The 23,330-nt window shown below is 37.7% G+C and overlaps 1 protein-coding gene across 5 annotated transcripts in view; it reads left to right on the top strand.

Annotated features, from left to right (window-relative positions):
• The first annotated feature begins 736 nt into the window (after positions 1–736).
• Positions 737–23,330, top strand: part of SHPRH (SNF2 histone linker PHD RING helicase) — a 54,944-nt gene continuing 32,350 nt past the window's right edge. The window contains exons 1-13 of one of the 5 annotated variants that reach the window (XM_026100274.2): positions 737–1,022; positions 2,371–3,042; positions 3,508–3,637; positions 8,828–9,046; positions 9,422–9,500; positions 10,293–10,443; positions 12,314–12,419; positions 12,991–13,247; positions 13,671–14,363; positions 17,531–17,782; positions 18,541–18,619; positions 20,795–20,958; positions 21,048–21,304. In XM_026100274.2, coding sequence (XP_025956059.2) covers positions 2,401–3,042; positions 3,508–3,637; positions 8,828–9,046; positions 9,422–9,500; positions 10,293–10,443; positions 12,314–12,419; positions 12,991–13,247; positions 13,671–14,363; positions 17,531–17,782; positions 18,541–18,619; positions 20,795–20,958; positions 21,048–21,304 — 3,029 coding nt within the window. In that variant the 5' untranslated portion in view covers positions 737–1,022; positions 2,371–2,400. The other 4 variants (XM_026100273.2, XM_064509193.1, XM_026100272.2 and 1 more) reach the window with 4 other exon arrangements.

Below are 23,330 nucleotides of genomic sequence, written 5' to 3' on the forward strand. Positions count from 1 at the left end.
TCCATTCAAGTGATGATTGAAGCCAACAATTCGTCGGACTATTTTTGCTTTTTTTGCAGCGCAAATTGCCCACAAATCTGCTTTTTAAAATAATTTGTTACATGGTTTAATAGCCTTTTTTTATTTGAAAATATATTTCAGCTCAAAGATTGCCTCAAAATTTCTATCATCACTGCTACTTTGAGGAAACCATTTCTCCAATTCATTTTTTTCAGACTGTGATTGGTTCTTGAGATAATACGCTACCTCCTCTGCTCCTTCATAGTTTGCAAATGCGAAAGAGCTTTTAAAGCAACGATACAAATACTTCTGGTGCGAATACTGGTGCAGAAATTCGTCATTATTTTCCCCCAAAATGGGATTTTTTCACTACCCTTCTCACGACTATCTGTGGAAAACAAATGAACGGTGTCACAAACGAAACGTGTGGATTTTTTAGCCTCATTCTTCATGGCTATAACCTAGCGCGTCCCCTCTCCCGAAACAGCAGGTTTATACCAAAGAGTTTTCCTAGAGAAAACGGAGCTAAGCGCTGGGAGACCGCAGCGCCTCACAGACCCACCGCCACACAGCCACAGCCGCGCCCGGGCCGGGCCCGGCCCGCCCCCTCGGGAGGTGTGCCCATGCGCATGCGCACACCGCCGCCACCTGGCTCCCGCTCCTCTTTCAGCCCCGCCCCAGTGAGGGCGCGCAGCCGTTTGTCCCCGCCCCCTTTGCCCCGCGGCGGCGGCGCGGGCGTGTCTGCGCGTGTGCCGCGCTTCGCCCTCACGTTCCTCTTTCCGCTGGTGTATGGGTGGGGGAAAATTGTCATCTTCCTCAGACCCCATTGGGCGCCAGCAGGCCGGGCTGGGTGCGCGCGCACCCGCGTGCGTGCCCGCCCTCCCTCTTGCCCCCGCGAGGTCCCTTCGCCCTTTGCTCTCAGCGGCGGGGTCGCGTGTTCCACCCTCCCTACCGGGCGTTGCTTCGCGGACGTCACGTGACGGCCGGCCCTGGGCGGGGGCGCGCGCCGCCGAGTCACCCAGGTACGTTTGGGGGCGGGGGGAGCCCCCCGCAGCGGCAGTTGGCGGCGGCGGCGGCGGCGGCGGCTCTGCGTAACGCCGCCCCCCCCGCCCCCCCAGTCTCCGGGGAGCCGGGGCGGGGCGGGGCGGGCCCGGCAGGGCTACGGGCAACGAACCCCGCCGCCGCCTCGCAGCGCTTGGCCTGTGACCCGCTGGCTGTAGCGCGGCGAGGCGGCCTTCCGCGGCCGGCGGCGGCATGGTCCTGCGGGCCCTGGGCCCGGCTCCCGGCGAGCTCTCAGCCCTTGTTGCTTCCTGCGCGCCCCGCGGCGCCCTCGGTAACGGTGGGGGCGCGGGGTGGCGGCGGGCGGGCGGGCAGAACGCGGTGTTCGACTTCCCCTGTAACTCCGTGTCGCGGAGTCCCGGGGGAGAAGGTACTGACTCCTGAGAAGTACAGTTAATGCCCCGCTCGGGTGACTTTTCCAAGTTTCAAGGAACTTTCCGCGTCGGGGAGAGCGAGCCCTGGCTGCAGAGCGGAGGAGGGAGCGCAGGCGCGGCGGAGCGCCGTCCTGCTCGGTCTGTGCCGGCTTTTCCCCGCTGAGGAGCCTCCGCTGCACGGGCCTAGATGGTAGGATTAGCATCCGAGTGCGCTGTGCGGGTCTGCAGGCCGGCACGGGCTTTTCCTCACGTGCTGCTGTTTGCAGGCTTGTTGCTTTAGGTAGTAGACACGATCGTGGCCGTGGCATTTTGAATCTAATTGAATAGAGTGTGTCCATCTAGTTTATATCTTAGGAGTTGTATTCTCTGCACATGCAGACCTGATTAATAGAAGGATTTTTTTAATTCGGTTTAAGTGCAATTTGCGTATGTTTTTATGTATTACATGAGCTATAATTAGTTCAGCTAGTTATACAGCTTAAGAAAAAACATTAAAAGGAAAACTACAAGAAATGTACAAAAACTCTGAATCCACAGTGTGGACCTGATCTGACTCCATTTGTGAGCTGTTAGTACCTAGGTGCAGTTTTTCTATTAATCTCTCTGCTGGAGTTGTTTCACTCTTATAAAGAAACAGCAGATCTGAGTAACAGCTATGAAATGCAGTATTCTTGCTGCTCTCAATCTGTAGTCATCTGACAAAATAGTAAGATACAGTATGAGACAAATGCTCCGTGCCTAGTTTTGTGTAATGTTTTGGCGTTGAGACAAAAATTGCTCTGTAAAACTAAGTGACTACTGAGTATTTAGATTTCTTAGCCTATATGGCTGTGTCTCAAACTTTTGCAAGTTTAGCAGTGACTGCACAGCAAAATTTCAATGTGGGTATTTAGTTTTTGTGATATTTATCACTGACTAATATGAGTTCATCTTCCAGAGACTGGAAGTACTGTTGAGAAAGGACAAAATGAGTAGTCGTCGAAAACGTGCACCTCCATCAAAAGTAGATGAGGAGAAGAAGAAACAGCTCTGCTGGAATATGCATGAAGACCGGAGAAATGAAGTGATAACATTAGATGATGACATGACCGATGAGGACCACCTTCCAGGTCCAAGTACTTCCTCAGCGTCCTTCATTGTTATAAATGATGATAGTGTTGATGAAGATCTCGTTCAAAAAGAGCACAGTGGTTCAAAGTCTGTTACGTTTTTGACAGTTAATGATGAGGAAGACTCGTGCTCCATCTTGACTCCTGTATCGGTACAGCTAAATATTATAGTCTTGCCATACCGTGAGGATGCTTCCTGGAAAGTTTTGTTAGGAGAGCTTGCTCTTCATCTTCCTTCTAAGCAAAGTCTAACTGAGGAATTTCATGGAAGGAGTTTTACTTTGATGAGAGGAGACTCTGATGATCAGCTGCAGATCTGTGTTCATGCAAGAAGTGAAGAAGAGAACAATAATGAAACAAAAGAATACTTGGGTGCTTATGAACAAAGTTTTTTGGTGGAATCATCTTTAGGTGGTGACATATTGGAAGGCTTGAGATGGCTGCAGAAGAAAAAGATAATTGGACTTTATCAAAGGCCAAGAGAGGCTCAAACTTTAAAGGTATTAGTTCGTATATTTTATTTTCTTCATTATGTATTTTAAAAAATCTCCTTTTTATTTTATAAATTATTTTATAACTTAAATTATAATTTATTTTATTATAAAATAACTTCTGTGAACAGCAAAGTCTGGCAGCTACCATACATTTTTATAAAGTGAAGAAAAATATTGTGTCTATGTAACTGTGCAAATGCTTTCAGTGTGTATTTTTTCTAAACAAAGACATTTTACTGTTGTACTGTTACTGATGCATTACTCAATCAAAGAAACTTACCTGCAACATACTGGATGTTCTGTATGGTGATTTTAGTAGACTTAGTATTATCTGTATTTGCTAATTTTCAGAACTTGGTGATTATGTTTTTTTGGTATAAAAGCAGTATTCATTTTCATACTTTTCTGTTTATAGTATTCTTGGCACTTTAATACATTAATTAAATAATTAATTCTACAAACATTTCACAGGTTGGAATTTACCTTCTGGAAGCTGGTTTAAGCAAACCAGAGTTTCTCAGTGATGGAGGTGGAAGACCCAAAAAAGCTAATCAGCTGATTCAAAAACTCATGGAAAAGTTCTATAGTTTTATAATTCCAGGTAATGTGATTCAGTTGAATGCTGACGAATAACTTCCTATGACAGTGTCTCTTGATTTTTGTTTTGCTTTGTTTTATCTCCAAGTAGTTTTAAGTATAAGGAAAAAAGGTAAGTTGTTCCTGCCATCCAGAGAAACTGTATTTTTAAGTAATATTTTTAGGTAATTCTGTCCATATTAATACTTGAGCAGTAATTAGATGCTAGTTAAGTTATGGTCAAATTACATGTGAAGATCTTCCTTCTCAACAGATAAGGCATTGAAGCGCATGGAATTTTCAGTCCTGGTCTGCCTTGGAGTAAATATAGTTTTAACTAATTCAAATGAATTGTTTGAACAGGTCTACAGTAACTTGTCCAAGTTGCCCAGGAACTGTTTAAACAAACAAGGAATTACACTCGGGAAGCTCTTCTCAGTCTGGTGCCTTACACATAATTGCGGCAACTGTAATTTCTTTACAGTGTATATTGTAAAATGGTTAAAATGAAAATTAGTACAAAAACTGCTTTTATAACAGTTTTAAGATTACATCATGGCAAACTTATGAATACATACCTTGTCTTTATTTTGGAACTGAAGGTTATGTTTGCCAAATTATACTCAGCAGTGATGCAAACCCCATTTTTAGGCATGATCAAAGACTGCTTTACTATGTGATGGGTCAGGGAACTTGCAAAAAAGACAACCCTTGATTTTGGTCCTGAGTGTAGAGTTGATCTGAAGTCTGATTTGCAGAATTGTTTAGTAACAATGACCATAACATACTGGGTTTCAGCATTTTTGCATGGGAAAACAGAAGCCTAACCTCCTGCCCCCTAACACATGCACCCTATAATTGTACTTAGTTTCAAAAAGCGGAATTGTATAAAAATGAGGAAACCTGCTAAAAAGAAGCAAAAAGGAGCAGCTAACAGTAGAGTCTTTGCAGCAGACATTGATGTTCAGAGCAAATGTGCAACTATCAGAAAAGACTTGAGAAATACCAACAGAAGGCCAGTATAACTAAATATCTAGGAAAGGAACCTATGGCACTTACCCTTGTAAAAGCTAGAGGAGTCTGACTGAAATAATAGAAAGCAACGTGAAACTTGGCAGTGTAAAAGCACGATAAAGCAAGTCCAAAAGAAGTCTGAGGAACAAATATTTTAAGATATAAAAATGAAGTTTTCAAATGCATTAGGAAAAATGTTATCATAAATGCATCAGAAGCAGAGTATCTCCAAAAGATTCCACAGTCTCGACAGATGACTAAGATATATAAAAGAATACTAAAATACAGTAATGCTATAGCAGGAAATACAGTTTTCTTTTTTTGTGTATTTTTCTCACTGTGGCAGAGTTTAGGAAAGATTGTGTTACTGTTCATTTTGTCTGTAAACATTTCAAGACACAAAATACTTTTTGACTGGAACTTAGGGCATCTATCCTGAGTACACTGAAGAATAGGATTTATGGACTACATGGTTAAGTTTAACTTACTGGTGAAGAGCCAACATAGCTTTTGAAAAGGAAGATGTGCCCCACAAACTTGCTGGAGCAAGAATGTGGGCCTGGGTGATTGGGTCAGTATGTCCCCCCTACCTTTTCAGAAGTCACTCAACAAGGTTCATCAGCTCAGGTTCATAAAGCAACTGTGTTGCCAAATAGTCATTTACTTAGGCTAGTACATTCTTCTAAGTAAAACACAGGATATGGAGAGCAGAAATAGTTATTCATGTGAATGGAGACCACCAGTGAAGTCTTACAAAGGCATGTGCTACCTAATACATTCTTAATGCTGTGGGAAATACAGTGAGTAGTGAAGTGATATCATCAGCAAACTTCACTGTATTATTCAGCATAATAAAGGTGAAAGACAATTGCAAACTTGCAAGCAGACCTTGCTGAGTGACTAGGCAATATAATGGAGATTCAGTATAGATTTGATACAGATAAATATAAAGTGATGCAGAAGAAGAGAGAAATCCTGATTTCACATTAGAAAAAAATGATGGGCTCTTTGCTAAGCATTACAGTTAGGGTTGTTAAGAGTTCAGTAAAAGCATCAACTTAGTGCTTAGTGTTGCTCCAACCAAATGAAAGGTAAAGAATTATCCTGAAAGTACTAGAGAGCAAAACAGGAACATTAAGCCACTATATAAATCCACAGTATGTGTTAATCTAAGCTCCACATTCGGGAGTAAAGCAAATCACAGAAATGGAAAAGGTTTGTGAGGGAAGGGTAGGTGGTTACACATTGTGAAACCGGGTAAATTTTTTAGTTTTTCAGCACGTGTGTTCTGATGTAAGCTGTAGTCTTGTTTCTTTAACAATGAGTTCATTCCTCTTAAGAAACAGAATTTCCAATTTTAGAAACTCAGTCTACTTAGATTTGATCTATTTTTAAACAGAATTAATTCAAATTTTTGTAAAACTGCAAACTTTGGTTTGTAAACAGCTATATAAAATGAATTCTGTATTACACAAGTTTCAGAGATAAGGGTTTCTACTTCTCCCCATTCATGATCAAAGTCTTAAGGATTACACAAATGAGGGACGCTCTCTCATTTATCCCTACATTTCATATATATATATATATATACATATATATATGTATATATGTAAGTATGTATATGAAATATATATTTGTTTTCTTCAGTGTATTCATGTCATTGATGTCCTTGCTGATTTCGAGTCTTTATGGCATAGGGATACTCTCTCATGTTACAGCAAGCATTAGGATAGATGCGTTATTGAGCAATACTTCTTAAAATCTGTAAAAGAGTTAATAAGACAAAATATTCAGTATATAAGAAGCTTCATGTATTTTGGAGCATGAGTTATACAATTAACTACTTTTTTGAGAAATCTGGTTACAGCGATTTCCTTCATTACAGCAAGTACTTGTTTTTATAATTGCTTGTATCCTGTATCTGCTGTACAGTATTTCATGCTGCTTCTTGTTGCTTCCATGAACGTATAGGCCTAAATCGTTTATAAATCCAGCTAGCCCCTTCTTAAGAATTTCTTCTTCTAAATTTTTTCAGATTCTTAAGAAGAGGTTTTTAATCTTTGTATTGCACTTTTTAATTCCAAATGTAAACCAGCAGGTTTTCCATTAATCTAGAATAAAGAGGGAAAAGATTACATTTTTATTGATATAAGTGTTTCTGTTCCAACCTAAAGGTATATTGAATGTTAAAACAACCTGCAAACTACTCTACAAATGAAACTAAAAGGTCGTACTACAGATGCAATAACAGATTTCATTCAGTCATTAAAAGAACTAATTGGAATACTTGCTTCTGAAACACAACATCAGAGCAATTGGATTTTAGATGTATAATACCATCTGTTTCTGAAAAGTAAAAAATACAGAGATGAAAGCTTTATAATTGAATTACATTTTTGAGATTGTTGAAAGCACAATTAAATATTCACTATTAATAAGCAATTGGGAGAGAGGTTAACTTCCTTAGCATCCCTTTAAAATTCTCTATGATGCATAGAACTATTTAATCAGGAAAAAAGATGTTTGAAATGAGGGTATGAACAAAGCAAGAAAGGTGTGGACAGAACATATCCAATTGTATAAAAAACATTAAAGCACAGTTTTTGTCTTTGTTCCCCAATAAAATTCCAGATAGGCTTAATTTATATAAAAGTCAATTTATTATGATCTGAAATGTGAGACTTAAACTGCTATTTCACCGAGTGTAACCACAGATGTCATTACTGATCAACTTAATTGGTCAAAATTATACTCCACAAACACTGTAATTTCTCTGTAGTTTCCGTGAAGTGAAGAATCTGTGTGAGTGGATCCCTTTGAATGGCTTCTCTGATATCTAAAGCTGCATGCTCCAAATGGTGATTTTAGCTTGTTTGGGCATTAATAACCTGATGTGCACTCTGGTTGACTTGTTTGCATTACAGGTGTTAGATATCTAGTTACCTATTCTCTTGAATTTATAGGAACTTAATGTCTTTCAGAATTCTCTTTCCCCCTGTGAAATGTATTAAAATTGGTCCATTGACTTAAAAGTATTAGGGAGAGCGTTGATGCCTGTCATATATACGCATATTGTATCATGCTGTTTCTTTTGGAAACTATTTGTCACTTTTACCATTCGTTTGAACTAAAAGTATGCTTTTTCTCTCTGAAAGAGTCCTAATAGAAATCCAAAATTCTTATTTTTAAAATGAAGTTCTCTGGTGTTTGTGCCAGGTATATTTCTTTTTTAATGAGAGGCATCACGCTTTTAATATGATCTTATACTTCTAAGTACACCTTAAAGTTTTCTTGTGCTGAATATGCTAGCCTTAAATTGCCTCTAGATTGTATTTTGGGGGGAAAATGCTGCAAGGTGATTCTTTCTAAGCTACTAGCTGGGGCTAATATTCTTTGAACTGTAATGTTGTTTAAAAAAAAAAAAGTGTTTTGTATGTACCTAGGAATAGTTTTATTGGTACACATGTTTTTCATTAGAGACCTAAAATACTGTTAAAACTTGTCCTCTGAGTCTTTTGTTGCTCATCTTACTTCAATTTGTTAAAAAGCTGAACCTGGAATTTTTCATGAATTTTTGTTCTATAGTGATTAAATTCTATGTATGCAGATATATACAAATTATGTGCAAAATATACATGCACAAGATCTTTTGCCCTAAGTATCTAAGAGCATACATACTTCTGTTGAGACGAGATTATAATTTCTAATATGTCTTGTCTGAATTTTTGCAGTGATGCCAGTCATGAGAATTTGGTGTGATCATATTGCTACAATTTTATCATTCAGATGGATAATTTGAAATTAATATGAAACTCCCCATAATTAATATGAAACTGTCTTTTAACATATCTTTTATCCAGACAGGCTTTATTTTGTGAAGAATGTATAAGTACTTGACAACCTACTGTGTTTTCCCTTCTCTAAGAAGATAAACCCGTGTTAACATTTAAATCTAGAATGCGAGTTATTTGTGATACTGTATCAGCTGGAAATGTTTAGCAGAGACCTGTATTAAATAAATAAGATCTCTTCATTCTATCCCTAAATTCTAAAGGAAGAGCTTTGGTGACTGTGTACATCTCTGATGTCCATATCATGTTAATGTTAACATTTAGGAAACTAGTACTCATTGCCTGCTGCTGCTAGCCATGTCAGGTGCAGTGATTAAGATTACGTATCTTATATAACTTGGTGTATGCAGATGTGCTGGATGAAGATGACGAAGAATCTGACATGGAATTAGAGCGACAAAATATTGAAGAGCTTTATGACTTTGTAAGGCATACACATCAGCAGGACACCCAGTTACTGAGAGAGGATGTGCAGCATCCTGCATTGATTCCAATTCTGAGGCCGTACCAAAGTGAGGCTGTGAATTGGATGCTTCACCGGGAGAACTTCATAAGCACTCCTAGCAGTGGCAAGTATATGGGTCTGGAAAACTTATATCTTAATTAAAATACTACTCAGAATTGAGAAGAAGGTGTCATTGCATTGTCAGCAATAATACTTTCTTGCTGTTTATTTAGAAGCTTTGTCAATCATTTCATTACTGGTTTTGGGAAAGTTGTTGCTTGGTAAGTAAATGATAAATTAAGCGTACTTTGACCAGCAGGTGACCTAGCTTGTTGGTCATGAAGCAATATGGAGGTGGCGGTCTGGGGGTTTTATGTGTGTGTTTTGTCATTTTGTTTTATTTTTTCTCTCTAAATGTCACAGTAAGGTTGAGCAATTCTAAGTATTGTGCTGTTTATAGAAAAACCTTGTAATAATAATACGACCTCTTTCTCTGTAGAAAATACACTGCACTTCTTGTGGCGAGAGGTCATCACTCCAGACGGAGCAAAAATCTACTATAATCCGTTTACTGGCTGGTATGTTTCTGTGGTTATCTCTTTCTGAGAACACCTCAAAGTTGTACTTTGTGAAACCTTATTAGCAGCTTTTACCTGGAGAATATAAAATAATCCATAATTTTAGCTTTTCAATTGGCAACTAAAGAATTTGAAAAGAGATATATCTGACTTTGCAGAAAGCGAAACTGGAGTATGTAATGCAGAGTTAAATACATAAATCTTAAATTGAAGATGTAATTCTTAAAGCTTTTTCTTAATTTCTATTAATTAATGCAAATTTTTGTTTTTAAGATTCTTTTTAAATTAAATCATTGGCAGTTTCGACCTTTTGTTCCAAAGTTTTTAAGAGCTAAAGGAAGGAGGTATTTTTTAATGAATACTGGGTAGTTGCATGCACTAGTTTTGCTTCAGTTGTCTCATGAATTTGGTTAGAATAGAAACTTTTGATTTTTTTTTTTTTCCCCCCATTTTTAACAAACATATAACCTTCAGATCTTTAACACGGGAATATAAATACATATTTGTCTTTCAGAGACTAATTTTGTAGCTATGATAGTCGAAGATTAGCAAGCAAAGGCTTGTTTAGAGGGGGAGAGACCCAAAAACTTGCTGGCATATGCATTCCTCTTCAAATCGGGATTATAAACGCCAAAAGCTTACTAGTTTTTTGTCAAGCTCAGCTGATATCAAAGTCACTGCCTTTCCCTACAAGCTTTGCCTTGCTGAAACTGTGTCCCCCTGAACACGTGCTACTCTGTCACACCATTCTACAGTCACTGATTTTGGTTTGCAAATGTACTTGAATTCTAGTATTATCCGTGAATATCCAATTGCTGGACCTCAGTGGCCTGGAGGTATTTTGGCAGATGAGATGGGTCTTGGGAAAACAGTAGAGGTGTTGGCCCTTATTCTGACACACACCCGACAAGACATTAAACAGGATGTTCTGACATTACCTGAGGTAAGAAAACTAGGGTAAGATTTAGTATGAAGAGAGTACTCTTCATAGAAAATAGTGAAGCGTATTTCTTCTGTTGAGTTTATTGCTTTCTGTTTTATAGAAGTCTAGAATTTAGGCTGGATTAAATTACAAGGAAAGTTTCTGCTTTCTGGTGTGTGATACTTGGTTGCCTAATAGTGGAATGATATACATGGGTAGCAACTGATACTGTTTTCCACTGATATATGGGGTCTGGGAGGCAACTACACTGTCCATAGGCTGTTGGTAGTTTACACACCCACACCCACCAGGAGTGTATAAATCTATGATTTAGTCTACTGTATTGGCAATTGTTCTCCCCTTTCACTTCATGTTATTGGAGAGTATCAATATCCATTAGACAAACCTTCTATACTAAAATAGGGAAGATTACTCTGTGAGTAGAGATTTCTACTCGCCATTTGTTTCTTGTTATAAATGGGTTTGTTTATTGGCTTGTTTAGCATGTATTTAACAACAGTTTTCCATCTCTCTGTCTTCACTGTCCTCCTCACACATCCTATGAAAACTCAGTACATTCACTAAGACCAAAATACCGTGGTTTCTTTAGAGTGAGGTAATCTCTACCTTTAACTGGATTCTCATAAGTTCTGTGGGATGCACTCTTTCAAATTCTTGTCAGTCTGTTTAGTTGTACATCGGTTCATAATGATCCCCTACTTGCTCATACTTTTATTGGCTAAAAAGAGCCAATTCTCAAAGAGAGAATAAGATTCTTAAATGCCTCAGCGGGTCACTACTGGCAACAGAAACTAGGAACCAAGAATTCCACAGCTTTTGGACATTTGGAGTTATGAAACTTTCATGATGGGAGTAGTTGGGACATACATCCTGGCTAATATTTTAGTGTGTTTATGAACAGGATAATATGATATTGCTTGTGGTTGAAGGGCACTATTCCACTGATCCAGAAGGCTTCTTTTCATCCATGTTTTTCTTGTCTTTAAATATAAATATCTTGTCTTTGTACCATGTGCTGAAAAAAGTGGTTTATTCCAAATCGTACTTTCTGGTTGACTCTTGACTTCTGTAAGACCTGTAATATCATAGTTACCCCAGGTATTTCAACTCGTGATAGGACTCAGACAGTGTCTGTAATTTCAGTGCAGGGTTACCATTTAAGACATCTGCCAGTCAACCTGTTGGACAGGGCAGAGTGACACATCAGTGAATAATTTTATAAAACATTTAATAACAGAAATATTAGCATTGGATGATTTGTTTCAGATTTGATTTTTTTTTTTAATTTTATATCCAGGTTCTAGAGTATACATCTCTAAATTAGATCACTGCGTCTGAATGACTAATAACAGAGTAAATGTTTTTGAGGGAAATCCCTAAAAAGAAAAACTTGTTTATTATACAACTAATTGGAGCTTTTCAACATATGTTACTTACCTCCTGTTGTTTTCCTAGCTATATATAAATTCTCCTTCCACCCCCCATCAGTAACCTCCATCACTTAAAACTATAGATTGCTGCAGCTGAATTTTGAAGTAGTGGAAGACCCAAGCAGCTTGTCAGGCCACTCTTCCCTTTCTGTTGTCAGTGCAGAGTGCTGAACACCACTGGCCAGGAAACTGAACTGTGTAGGTGTCATTCTGTACCCCAAAAATGAGCTATCTAGGCAACATATCCTACAAAACTCAAGTCAGTGGGTAACTGGCTTCTTCAGAAGGTAAAATGCTGGGTTTTTTCTTACTTTATTTTTTATAATTAGATTGCACACTTCTGTAGCAGTTCATGCGTATTTTCAAATGTGAAAAGATTAATAAAGAACTTCAGAATTACAATGGGAACTTCTAACACTATTTAATGTTGTCTGCACTAGGGTAAACTTGTGAACTTCTTTGTTCCACCTCAGCCTTTAGAAGGAAATAAAAAGAAAAAAACAAAGAAATTGGAGCTTAAATTGAAGGAAAAAATACAATATCCCAGTAAGTATTTTTGAAGATGTTTTATTTTACATTTTGCTTTCAGCAGAGATCCAAGAAACTGTACTTATCTAAGGCGTATATGGACCACTGACTGAGTTCAAGGCTGTACCTCACTTCCACAGAATGGAATGGTTCTCTTGCGAACTACTATGATGGCCCTGCATCAGAGATGAGCACAAGAATGTAGGATTCCATGCTGGGAACAAGTGATCAATTTTAAAAGTGAAGTCACCAACCCAGTACTTGTGCTACAGGGCTCTGTGTAATTGAAAGTCATTTTGTAAGAGAGATTTTGTCAAGCTGAAATATACTGTATTTGTAAAAAAAATTTCAGTAAGAGAATTGAGTGACTTGTTTCTATTGTTACTCTTTTCTTCACTGAAATATAGTGCATTATAGTGATTTGTAGGACTAGCTCAAGTGAAATATTGTCAAAACTGCTGACTGTATCTTTTTGCAGTTTTTTGATGAAGCTGGGCAGTCCTTATGTTTAGAGATCCTTTAATATGCTTTCTCCAAAGTAACTTTCATTAGATCTGAGCTGTGGATTTTGTTGTTGTTCTATATCTAGGCTTACGAGTGATGATATTAGCAGCTGTAAAGGAAATGAATGTGAAGAAAGGAGCTTCCATTATTGCAATATTTAAGTATATCAGTGCTATATATAGGTATGACGTACAGAGAAATAGACGGCTTCTCAAAAGAACTCTGGAAAAGCTAATTGCAGAACAAGTAATAGAACAAGTCAAAGGCCATGGTCTGGCTGGTTCTTTCAAGCTGGGAAAGAATTACAAGGAACAGAAGAGGCGAGAAAGAACCAAAGAGCAGGTAAAATTTGCTTCAGTAGCTACTTCTCTGTGTTGGAAAGCGGGTCCTATTTCTGCCAATTGCATGCTACTACCAGCTGTGATGTCTGTGCATGCTGGTTTAGTGATACTGGCTTACTTACAGAAAACAAGAAAACTTCAGCATTTGCTTTGAACTTCACAAAGCAGAAGCTGACAAAAGTAGGTCAAATCTTGGGCTAAAACATTAACTCTGTCTGCCGTAAATCTTTTAAAATACTACTGCAGGGGCTGGCAGATATTTTGATCTTACAATGAAGTGGTATTTTAAACACTGGTAAACATTAACTAAATACCTAAACAAAAATTGTGTAAAATGTTAATATTTATGTTTTGAGGTGTTTATTCTTCCTTTCCAAAAAAGGTGAGGGGAAGTCTGACTATCTTGGTTAATTTTGTTTTGTAGATAGCAAAGACTTCAGAAAGGATTCAGAAGTGCTTGACTGATGCTAAAACTCAAACCAAAGAATCAAGAAATAGTGGTGTTGCTTCTGAAAATGTCCTTAAGACCCCTTTACGGGTGGATATCGCCACAGAAGAACATGATTATTGTACAAGTAGCAGAAGTAAAAGGAAATCAGAAGCATATCATGACAACTTTGTAAACGAGAATAATGTTCAGCAAGAAGCTGTGGGCACAAAGTCTCCTGATTTGCATGGTAACCTCCTTGTTTCCAGTGATACTAGCAGTCATCCTGATTTTGATGTTTCTAAAAGTACAGCTGATGTCCAACAGGACATTCGAAAGGACCAGTCCTCAGATTCCCAAGAACATCCTGGCAGTAGTGTACAACATACCAGTTCTGTATTTCCATTTAATACTTCTGAATATCGTTTTGAATGCATCTGTGGTGAGCTTGGGTTGGTTGACTATAAAGCCCGTGTGCAATGCTTGAAGTGTTACTTATGGCAGCATGCAGAATGTGTAAACTACAAAGAGGAAAATTTGAAGATCAAGCCATTTTACTGTCCCCATTGCCTTGTGGCAATGAAACCTGTTTCCACAGGAGCAACTCTAATAATTTCTCCAAGTTCTATTTGTCATCAGTGGGTAGATGAGATCAACAGGCATGTGAGATCATCTTCTCTTCGAGTTCTGGTATGATTATATCACTTCATATTCTATCTAATTATTCTGTAAGGCTCAGGGATTCCTATCTGAGTCTTTCTGTATCGCATAAAGTTCTGAGACCTTTTTGTCCGCTGTTGTAGAATTGCATGTTTCTGACTAGTAGACCAGCACCTATGCTTTGGAGCCATGTGTTCATTTGTTTCCCCAAAAGACTATCTGGGTTTAATTCTTCAGGTTTTTTTTGTTTTGTTTTGTTTTGGGTTTTTTTGAGCTTATCAGGAGACAATACAGGGGACTAGATACTTTTATCAAATGGGAACATATTTTGAGCAGTAGCAGCAAAGCATGATTTCTGAGAGGTAAAGCTGTGTGTGTCTTTCCTCCAAAAAGATTATCAAGAAGCTCAGGAAAGTCTAACTATAGATACTTAAGCAGCGTCAAGTCTCTCTGCTCATCTGTTTGAGCAGCTTCCTCACAGTTGCTTTTCATTTCTTTCTAGATAAGACAAATGTTTAAGTAGATAAAGAGTGTGCTTCTGAATTTCTTGTTCTCAGACTTTCCAAAAGAAGTCTTAAGCCTTGCTGTTGACTAAAAATAACACTATAAAAACTTGGATGTTGTCTTCATAACATCTGCTGTATTTATCAGGATGTTGCTTATCTGGAGACCTTGTATTGTCCTCTTACTTGATTCCAAAGAGCTCTGTCACTAGATTACTGTATTTATAATTAAATTTAAATATTTAAAAAATTCCAATATAGCCATATAGTTATTATCACAGTAATCAAGGGTGGCCATTGTCTTTTATTAATAATGTACTCGAGTCTTGTCCTTTTTACCTTTGTGAAGGAAGGACCTTAGTAAGGGTAAAGTGCTCTGAGATTCATAAATTCTAGGTTGTATATGTTTAGAGTAAATAGCAGCAGTAGTAGTAGGTTGACAAAGAGGGGAATCTTTGCATCCAGGGATATGTCTGATATCTTCTGCTATGCTGCATGGAAGTACAATATATAAATGAATCCTAGGTTCCCTGTTTTTAGTAATCTCACTAGCTTCAGTGGAACAGCTAACCAATGTGTAAAACCTGCGCTTTTTTCATAAGACCTCGTTCAAGTTTTGTACCAGCTTTGGTGAAAACTGTCAGAAATAAATTTACATGATAACAGTAAAATAGCTTAAATACTGATGTCGGACTGTGTGACGCTTTCCAGTCTAAGACACTGTTTTCATTTTCTTTTAACTGCTGAGTGTAAGCCATCCAGACTGGCTTTCAAATGATAATTCTCTTCTGCAAAGTTGAAATGAAAATAGTTCAGACATTTCAAAGAATCAGTTTCCCATGTTAACAGGTTTTGCATGTGAGCATGCTTTTTATTCTTTCAACTGCTTATAACCCATGAGAGATTCTAATGCTTTTATGTTTTAAAACAAGGAATTTATCAGCAGAGCTTGCTTTATAGCAGGCTGTCTTCTCGTGCTGCTGTGATAACACCCAAAACTTGGCCAAGTTATAAACCTCCAGAAAATCTGTTCACAAATGCTTGGGAGAGATCATTAGACTTCAACAGCTATTTTTTTCAGTTGCTTCAGTGAGCATGCTTTCCCTCTCTCTCTGCCCTCCCAGCTCTTCTGCATTAACCTGGTTGCATGTGTTCTATTGTGTCACATACTAGGGCTGAACAGGAATTTTCTGTAAATATTTACTTTGGTTGACAAAAACATTATATTGCCATAATCTGAAATGTAAAGCAAGGAGATTAGTAGAGAAAAGGTACTGTAACAGTGAAGTTAATAATGAAATGGTGTTGGTGAAGGTGTAAAGAATCAATTAATTCTGGTCACCTTAGTTCTGATATTTTTAACTATTTTTTTGCTTGACTTGAACGTTAAAGTTTGTGACACTTTGAGTGATTCAGAAGTAAGATGGTGTGATTTTCTTAAATGATAAAAACAAGTGTTTGTAACCAAGATGGTCTGTTCTTATCTACATAAATCTAGAGTGCTCATGTAATAGAGGAGAAAATCACAAAAAGAGAGGAATAGAATAAGGATACCATGTATTTGAAGATGAGACTGGAATATGGATTTTTTGGACAGATACATGAATATCCCGATCTTTTTAGAAATAAATCTTATCCATTTTAATATTGATATTAATATGCAGATCCAGATGAATGATAAGAAGTAGCCAGTGATAAAAAAATTTTTTGAAGTAAGTGATAGGATGCCTGTAACTTTGAAGCTGGTTCCAGAGGTAAATTGGGAGCAAGGGAAATAAGTTTGTATGAGAAGAGAAAAAGAGATGCTATTGGTATATTACTCTGATAGCAATTGTTCTTAGTAGCTAAAAAACCTAGATGTAGCAAGATGCTCCTTTTTCAACATATTTTATTGGTTAAATTGTGCCTGTATCGCACATTATTTGAACTTCTAACAAGTTTTAGTTGGAACTCATATTTCCTTTGTTTTATTTAGATATCCAATGTTAGTAAAATATTTAGTTTAATATTAAAAAACTTACAAGCTAAACTGCTATATGTTTCTATTATGCTTAAAGTGAGGAGGGAGATGAGAAAAATACTTCTGATATTGCAATGAATATCATTATGAAAGGTGTATGTGTTCTGTTGTTATATGTGGATCATTTTTCACTAGGCTGCAGATTAAAATGATAATCTGGTTAATATTTTAGTTTTTAAATATTTTGCTGCATACTCCTGTCCTTGTGTAATTTTTGATGAAATTTTTAGGAGGGAAAAAAAAAAAAAAGAAAGGTAACGCATGTGCAGTAAAAGAGAGTGAAGGACATGTAATACTGACTTCTGTAGTGTTGCCCCTTACAACTTTACAGAATGCTCAATCTTGCATGTACCTATCGTAGCAAATAACTTGCCGCAAATACTGAAGCCCTCTTTTTTTCAGAGCAGGAAAAAAAATCAATATTTGACACTTTGTATAGGTTTAAATAAATTCGTATATAAATTTTACATCATCATCTATTGCATTTATTAACTGTATTACTTATTTGGATTTCCCACTGTATTACCGTATGAATGCAGGTTTTATGAATGATTTCATATTGTATTAGGAGCACTTTTGAAAGCCTATGCCATATTAAGCTATCTTGAAATTTTTGCATTTTGTATTAGTGTTTCTCCCGTTCATTCTTCGCTATTGCATATATATCTATGTAGGTATATCAAGGTGTGAAGAAGCATGGCTTTTTACAGCCACACATGTTGGCAGAGCAGGAGGTAGTCATCACCACATATGATGTTCTCCGCACTGAACTGAACTATGTAGACATACCCCATAGTAACAGTGAAGATGGGCGCCGTTTCAGGAACCAGAAGCGGTACATGGCCATCCCAAGCCCTTTAGTAGCAGTGGAGTGGTGGAGGATCTGCCTTGATGAAGCACAGATGGTTGAATGCACTACTGCAAAGGTATGCTATTCCCAGTCATGCATTTATTTAACTTGAAAAGCTTTTGACAAGCTTGTTGTAAATAACAAAAAAGATAAAGCTGCTATTCTTTTTTCTCCTCTTAACATCGAAGGTACTAAGGTAATTTGTCCTTGTAGCTTGTTCTTTGGAAGTGACTAATAGTTTATTTTCCCTTGGAGATATTTACTGTTACATGTTTCTGCTGTTGGAATTTTGGCAGGCTGAAGTATATCCAGCTCAAAAAATACTTAACATAATCTATACTGACAGTTTAAGGAAGTAGGTCGTCATGTTTATGGTGTTTGATAGTTTCAAACAAGACACTAGCCTTTTCAGTGACATGGTTCAGAGGCATGTGTCCTTTGGGGCTAGAAGCTAAAATAGTCAGCAGTGTCTCTGGAAGCTCTAAGTTGGCAGTCTGCAGAGAGAGATTATTTTAATTAGTGTTCATCCATTTTCTTTTGCCCGTAACAGGAAGTCAGAAAAGCTATTTATACAACAGTTATGTGTGCTTTTTTGCAGATCTATTTGAAGGTGGATATGGTTTTCAGCAGCTTTCAGCTGCCTTCAAGAAAGCTCAATAACTTTATTTATACACATATTTATAACAGATTGCAAAAGTACTGCTTATAAGTCTGTTAGTCTTTTATACTGAAAAGATGTTAAGACTTTTTAAAAATATGATCAATATGTTTTTAGAGTGTGTTCCACTCTATCTTTGTTTTCATTTTCCTACCATTGGTTCTATCTTTTGCTAGGCTGCTGAAATGGCATTGCGTTTAAGTGGAATCAATCGCTGGTGTGTCAGTGGCACTCCTGTGCAGCGAGGACTGGAAGGTGAGCTGTGTGTAGCAGTGGCATTTGTGGATTTTCCTTGGTGCTGATAATTAAGCAGGGGGTTTGGAGCAGTTAAAATGTCTGCTAACTTAGGTTATGGCATTGTTAAAATACTGTGGACTGCATTCGGTTGAGCTTTTTTTTTTTTTTTTAAGAAGTAGAAAAAATTAGTAAAATATAATGGGTTATTTTTTTTACTCCTATTTTGATGCCAGGTAAATGCAGTGTAAGTCCATTCTGAAAGATAGTCTGTTTTCAGTGCTGTTTTAACCTTCAATACAAAACGTTAACTACATTATTCTTAAAACCTAGCAGAGTTTCCTTGAGTGATGTTAGTATAGCTTATTTAGAGCCCTGCATCTCCCAGCTAAAGACGATGTACATACAGACCTGCAAATTAGTAGCACTTTATTTTGCTTTGAAGGCAAAGTCATCAATAAATGTATTGATATTAAAATTGCAGATCTGAAATCTTCCCTTTTATCTGAATTAAGTAAATGCTTGCAGGAGTGGAGATCTATGTTGAACAGCTGATTCGAACCTGTCCTTTGGTTTTCCACAGCAGAGTGGGAAAATATTAACCCCCTCCCTTGCAACTTAAGACAGTCTGCTCTGTTTATGGAAACCTTCTAAATATCAAATACAGAAGTGATGCTATCTTGCATAGCCTTGTAAGAGCTACTGTGGCCATCAATTTCCATGTACTTACCAACCATGATTATAAATCCTAGAAATCATATTAAAGCTTTATGAAACTGTTATAAATCCTTATTTGAGGACTTAATGAATTGAAATGGTGGCGTGGAGTAGGGGGGCTCTATGTAAGCAGGTTTCATTTATCTTGTCTTTTCTGTGAGGTACTCAGTTTCTGTAGACAGGTTTCAGATGGATAGGAGAAAGGAAAGGGTAACATATTGAGGCAATAGTTTTGAAAATGGATGAATCTGTGCATTTGTTAAGTGCTGTTCAGATACCAAATTATTGTAAAAGTCAATATTGTGGATTAAACCATTATGGAATTGAGGATGAATTTATAATTATGTATAATAGCTGTCAGAATGTATAGTCGGTAAAGCAAACACTTTAGAAAGAAGTGATGTAGTTGACTGTCATGATTAAGTTGTTCACGTCCTTATCTGTGATAGTGCTGATTAGATGCATGCATCAGAAATGTTATATTGTCAGTAATACACATTGGTCAGGCTCTCAGGCTATACAGAGGCAGTCCCCTTCACATAGGGGACAAAGGAACCGTTGACTAGTTTTGTCTGTATTTCAGCTGCTATAATGAAGTGGGATAGGACTTCTGCAGAAACTTTTGCTTCCTGCTTAGAAAAAATTCTCAGGACTTTCCTTCCCTCTGGGCTGTGTGGTGTATGTCTTACAGCTCTCAGCTGAATGCCAAAATCACCATAAAACTAACAAAGAGTTTAGGCCACCAGATCTTTAAGAACTTGAGGATACCGTCATATGTTACTATCTGTTTTTGCGCCATCCACACGCAACACTTAAGCATGTGCTTTTGTAGTTTTCCAGTGAGTTTTAAGCACAAGCTTAAAGTTAGCTGTGTCCTTTAAATTTTGTCCCTGAAAAATGATGAGCTTCTGAATTGGGCAGAATTAACAAGCTGTATTCGCTCAATTACTAAGAAAACAATAAAAGATAAGTGATTTTTTAAAATTTTTCTGCCTTAGTAGAGAAGTGAAACACTTCTGAATTGCAGCCACTTTTAGGACGGTGAGCAATAGACAGTTGGCACACAGCAGGCTGCAAAGCAATGATACTGAGCAATATCATTTTACAAAAACCTGGCATACCAGGCTAACCATATGTAATCATGTAATTTCTGCCTCACGCCCTTGTTCCAATTAGGTTTAGAGCTCATCGGTGAGTTCTGCTAAACTAAAAATTTAAAGTGTCAAGAACAGTCATATTTCTACAAGTTCTATGAAAATCAGTACCTAACTACAGGAGATAATGTCTCCCCACACAACTCCCCTGACTCTAGTTACCTTTTGGTGAGGGAATGACTGGAAAACAAGTGGAAAAGATAATGGCTAAATAGTAGCTGCTTTATGCGTGATAACCTTTCTGTGAAAGTTATCTTTTGGAGGCATATTTTAAAGTATTAAAACACAGACAGTATTGTATTAAAACACCTTCTTTTCTTGACAGATCTGTATGGCTTAGTCCTTTTTCTTGGAGTTGATCCTTACTGGGTCAAACATTGGTGGGACCAACTCTTATATCAACCTTACTGTAGAAAAAATCCTCGGCCTCTCTACAGCCTAATTGCCAAGATAATGTGGAGATCAGCAAAGAAGGATGTGATTGACCAAGTAAACGAGAGTTTTTATTTTTAAAGTTTCTTAATAACATTTAGCAATATTTTTATTTGCAGATTACTTATTTTCTTTTTTAATTACAGATTCAGATCCCCCCCCAGACCGAAAATGTACACTGGCTTCACTTTTCTCCTGTGGAGAGACACTTCTATCATCGCCAGCATGAGGTGTGCTGCCAGGATGCCCTGGCAAAACTGAGGAAGATTTCAGATTGGACTCTTAAGCTTAGTAGCCTAGATAGGAGGACTGTGACTTCTATTCTGTACCCTTTGCTGCGGCTGAGGCAGGCCTGCTGTCATCCACAAGCTGTTCGGGGAGAGTTCTTGCCATTACAGAAAAGGTGAATTTTTATCACTTCCTGAATGGTTTGCTTTATCCAAAGCAAAACTCCAGTTATTGCTAATGGTGCAAGATCTTATGCATTTTTTAAGTAAGCCTAATTTTAAGTGGGTTTAGTGAAGCATGTGCAACTGTGCTACACCAAGCGATGTGATACCAGAATTTGAATAGGGTGCAGTATGGTAGTTAATGTAATTCTTATATTAAATAGTACTGAGAGGAATTTTTTTGTGCAATAACATTTTAACCTTATATGCTGATGGATGCTGAGGTGTTGCCGGTTAGATTTATAGTGTGAAACAAAACAGATTCTGTTTCAGTTTTAAACTAATTTTCTTCAGATCTAACAAAATGCACCATAAAAATGAGAACAATGAACAAAGGGTAAACGGAACGAAATAATTCTTTAAATCAAAGAAAATGCTTTAATAGGAGGTTACAGAATTGTTAAATGTAGATCCAACCTTGAAAGCCTTTAAAATGCATTTTTTTGCATACTGTGAAGATAACCCTTTCCACAAATGCCCAGTGAATACCAGTTTAGTCTCGGCCTTTGTTAGACCAAAAGCATGTTGCTAGTATCTCTGCAAAACCTGGCTACTTCTCTTTGTCAGTCAGAGTAGGAGTTGTGAAAGAACAAGATGTTGCTTTTCCAGGCTCTCAGAGCACTGCCTATATTATTTCTTTTTTAAGTTACAGGCAGGGAAGAACTTAATTTTAATACTTACTACAATTGTTTTTTCTGTTGTTTTCTGCTCTTGATCACCCATACTGTCCAGTTTTCTTCTATCCTTTCATAAAGTTTTGTGTCCTACTCCTTTCTCATATAAGAGACTTTGAATGTGCCTAAGCAGCTGTAACTAACTGACTTTGCAGCTATTTCAGCAGGGACCAATAGCAGGCAGCGTGCTGTAGCATTTTGTGCCTAATAGACAGAAAATCTTCCACTAGTGTGGAAGCAAGGGCTGAAACATGGAAAAAAATCAATATTCACACAAACCCATACAACACTACTGTTTGCAGGAGAATGATTTAGCAGAGTACAAGTGAAATGTAAACTGAGCTGAGTATGCTGATGATGCCATAGTACTGCACTGATTTCAGTGAAATGCTGGCAGGGTGACAGCAGTATAGTAACTGTGGTGGAAAAAGCAGCAATAAAAACTAAATCTTTTTTAAAAACATATATGCAAGGAAAAGCTGTTTCCAGGCACCATTTATATATCCCTCTTGTGAACCAAGCCTGACTGCAGCAGTGGACATTCCCAGAATAGGCAGAAGTTCTGGCTCCTGGCTGTGATTATGTGCATGAGAATAATCAAGAAATTCTGCACCAGGAACTTTGATGAATAAGAGAAACTGGACTGAAACTATAAAGCTGAGGTTGGAACATATGAATAAGAGAAATTGGACTGAAACAGGAAAGCTGACCTTGGAACATATTCTATGCTAGATGACCTTTTTCCTGTCTGTTTAGTGAAAGAAGTAAGTGAGAACATCTACTTGGCAAAAATATAGTCCTCAAAAGGGCATTTACTAGGTTCACCTAGTTAAACTGAATCAAAAACTTCTTTTTGTCTTAATTGCTAGTCTCAGATTGTAAGTAGATCAAATTTTGTAGTTAGTAAAAGGATGTACATTGACTTTTCCCTGAAACTGCTGATGGCTTTGAAAATGAAAGGTAAAGAGCAATAGGTAGAAATATTGGAGTATGAACAGCAGGTGATATGTGTATTTGCCAGTGCATCTGCAGAATTTAGCTAATTACAAATAGTGATGCTATTGATTTAAAGCCTGCTCTAGTATATCACTGTAACTCAATAGCAGTTCCTACAACAGTGTTCTGCGGAGGAGAAAAAAAAAGGCCTAGTCAAGGATACCCTGCTTGGGGGTGATGTCACTCTGTTTCAGAGTACTAAACCTCAAATAGTAAATACTTCTCTTATAAGGTGAGTAAAGCTGAAAAACAGAATTCCAGGGAAGCAGTAGTCTCTGGTCTCAAAGCAGCAATGGGTCATAAAAGCAGC

The sequence above is a fragment of the Dromaius novaehollandiae genome, chromosome 3, assembly GCF_036370855.1.
Source record: "Dromaius novaehollandiae isolate bDroNov1 chromosome 3, bDroNov1.hap1, whole genome shotgun sequence".
Classification (NCBI taxonomy): domain Eukaryota; kingdom Metazoa; phylum Chordata; class Aves; order Casuariiformes; family Dromaiidae; genus Dromaius; species Dromaius novaehollandiae.